The sequence below is a fragment of the Sphaeroforma arctica genome (assembly GCF_001186125.1).
Source record: "Sphaeroforma arctica JP610 unplaced genomic scaffold supercont1.2557, whole genome shotgun sequence".
Lineage (NCBI taxonomy): Eukaryota > Ichthyosporea > Ichthyophonida > Sphaeroforma > Sphaeroforma arctica.
In genome coordinates, this window is record NW_014038001.1 from 2,307 (window position 1) to 5,806 (window position 3,500).

Below are 3,500 nucleotides of genomic sequence, written 5' to 3' on the forward strand. Positions count from 1 at the left end.
ACCATATAACACACCTGTTATAGCGTGGCCTGCCTCGTGATACGCCACGGTAGTCTTCTCTTGCACACTCAGCACCCTGCGAGAAAATATCAAACAAGTAAAAACCGAATGCATCACTATAGACGGCCTATGTAATGTGAATGTGTATTTCTCGTGTATTCTACTAAAAACCTAAACCCTATTATACTGGTGCTATATGGTCCTGTGTGTGCTATATGGTACTGTCTGAGTGTTTCACGAACCAGAAGTCATGCACCAGACTTCCGACTAAGCGCAAAACCTCTCAACCCTAAAAACCGTAGAAATCTTCAACCCTATATCCCTAAACCCTGGCAACGTTTAAAGATATAGCTAGCGGCATGTTGCGTCTGGGTGCAGAGTTTACTTCTGCGGCAGAAACGACCCATTGCCGAGTTGATGGGACACACACACAGACGAGTGAGACGGACACACATCTGTACACACTCAGCAGATGATATGCGGTGTGATGGTCTACACTGGGCCTATACGCAACACAGCCCACACACTTAATAAACCCATAGCACACCCACGCATGCAGCCGCCATGGCAACCAATCTCATACTAGCATACCAGTGCACATGCGCAGACGGCTCATAGAAAGCAGCCGTATACAGCGCATAGACACCTGACACCATAGCCTGTGCTTGTTACCTGGTCTACTTCTCCTGATAGCTTTGACTGGGGCAATGCACACGCGCGAGTGTGCAAGGACTGTATGCAAGACATCTGTTGACTAGGTCTATATACACAACACATGCACAGACACCACGTGTAATATATACAAGAGTAGAGGAGAAACACGCACAATCACAATAGTGTAGCACACACTCACTCACAACACAGCACACACCCACTCACAACACAACATAGCACCCACCCACTCACAACACAACATAACACTCATCCACTCACAACACAACATAGCACACACCCACTCACAACACAGCACAGCACACACCCACCCACAACACAACACAACACAGCACACACCCACTCACAACACAACATAGCACACACCACTCACAACATGACATAGCACACACCCACTCACAACACAACATAGCACTCACCCACTCAAAACACAACATGGCACATACCCACTCACAACACAACACAGCACACACCCACTCACAACACAACACAGCACACACCCACTCGTAACACAACACAGCACACATCCACTCACAACACCACATAGCAGCCTTCTCATAGTCGTACCTGGACTTCTTCTCCATGCCGGCTATCACGCGTTCAATGGCCATTTCAAAGTGTTTGGCCGTGACTGAGTCCTGCGCGTCTCTGGCAGCGATTAATGCGCCTTCGTTGCACACATTGGCAATGTCTGCACCCGTGAACCCGGGTGTTAGGGCCGCCAAAGTCCGGGACAATTTTTCCGGGTCCTCTTTCGTTCCTGTAGACGGTATGTGATGAAGCCAGAGGCGCTACAGATTAGTATAGATCGTGCGGACGTGTTGATATGTATAAAGTGGTCTACCCTCAGTTTATGGTCTTTTGTACAGTGGTTCACATTCGCTTTATATCTTATACAACGTAATCTGTATTCTGTTTCTCTGAGTGCGTCGGTGTGATTTAGGGTTTTAGGGTTCAGGGTTTAAGGTGCATCTGTCTGTGAGAGTGAGTCTGTGTGGCCAATGGGAGTTGCGTATAACTACACTCTGAGCGCAGTCATACGCACTTTGAATGTATCAAAATCAACGCACACCTCTATGCTAAGGTTAACAGTGGGCGTACCGTCTAATCGGTATGTACCCTTTTCTCTAGCATAAGATAGGTATATGATACCCCCCCCCTACTCCTGCCATTGTAGTCAGTAGGTAGGTATATCAATCCCAAAACTAACGGAACTAGAGCACACTGTGCAGTATAGTCAAACCTCTCAACTACACCACAGCCGTACATGCCCACAGACACACATACACGCACATACACACACACATACACGCACAATCACACACACATTCACACACATATACACACACATTCATACAGATATATACTCACATTCACATACATACACACACATTCACACACACACACGTACACACACACACACACACACACACACAAATATATATATAATAAATACACATACATTACACGCAAATAAAAAATAAATGTGCACCCACTCCTCCACCCACTCGCCTGTCTTGATCTTCTTCAGATACAGCTTATACAGTGAGTTGCGTCCCTTGATGTCCGGTGCGTCCACTTGTATCTGCCGATCAAAGCGTCCGGGACGTTGCAACGCCTTGTCCAACACATCCACACGGTTGGTGGCAGCAAACACCACAATGTTAGTGGTAGGCGTGAACCCATCCATCTCCACTAACAGCTGATTGAGTGTGCTCTCCCGCTCGTCGTGACCACCAAACTGGCCTGTGAATTGAAGGGGAAAAGTGAGGGTGAGATAGTGTGTGTGTGTGTGTGGGGGGGGTTTGTTTAGGGAAGTATGGGCATTTGGTGCGCCTAGGCGGAAGTTCGATTAGAGTTGTTGTTGGATTGGGACGGATATGTGTCCTGCCCTGTAATTGGCGGGGGAACTAGTGGTGTTGATATGCTGCACCTCAATATGCGCGACGGGGCCGAATTATCCCGTAGAGCTGACTTGGCCTAGCCTTGGTACTAGAGTGTGGATTGTAGTTAGAGTCTCTTGTCCGATAGTGCTGCAATAAGTGTTGCTGACATCAGCAACCTCAACATACTCGATAGGGCCGAATTGTCCCGAAATCAGCTCCTACCTCCCAATAGTATACAGCTGTCACTCCACATAGCCTAGAAGTTAGAAGTTCGGTATCAACTGCGTCCGTGGCTCTACCAACTGAAGCTATGCGATCAGCACACATCCCCATGGACAGTCAATAGACTAAATGGCTCACCCACATGCATAGGGGACATACCTATGACACAAATATATACCTGGCATATGCAAGTGCTATATACGGCTTTATTATAAGCATGATATCATATGATATATATATATATATATATATATTGCACCATATATACACTCAAAAACTTATCAAACACATCGACGACATCAATAACAGGCGTATCTACAACAAACACACAACTCCAGTACATGCATGACAACATACAATATCCATACATACACATACAAACACATACTTCTACATACACCCCACTACCAGGACCATCTGTAGTGAGCCCATCTGACAGCCACAGACACTCACCCGCCTTGCCCCTCTCTCGGCCGATGGCGTCTATTTCATCGATGAAGATGATGCACGGTGTGTGCTTCTTGGCCTCTGCAAAAAGATCGCGTACTCGCGCCGGTCCCACACCCACAAACATCTCCAGAAACTCTGTAATGGGGGGGAGTGGACACGGCTTGTGAGCTGATACATAGGTAGGTATGTGTGGGTATGTGTGGGCGGGTGTACATGGAAACAGGACTATACCTCACACACATGGGTCTATTGATAGCAACCAACCACCTA

At 47.1% G+C, this 3,500-nt stretch overlaps 1 protein-coding gene across 1 annotated transcript in view; it reads right to left on the reverse strand.

The window, feature by feature from the left end:
• The window catches only part of SARC_12752 (hypothetical protein), a gene marked incomplete at both ends in the record, with an annotated part of 4,833 nt that extends 1,468 nt beyond the window's left edge, over window positions 1–3,365 (reverse strand). Inside the window, 4 exons of the mRNA XM_014293134.1 lie at window positions 15–76; window positions 1,240–1,421; window positions 2,177–2,418; window positions 3,234–3,365. Of these exons, the coding sequence (XP_014148609.1) occupies window positions 15–76; window positions 1,240–1,421; window positions 2,177–2,418; window positions 3,234–3,365 (618 nt within the window). The remainder of the gene's footprint in view (window positions 1–14; window positions 77–1,239; window positions 1,422–2,176; window positions 2,419–3,233) is intronic.
• Window positions 3,366–3,500: the final 135 nt, after the last annotated feature.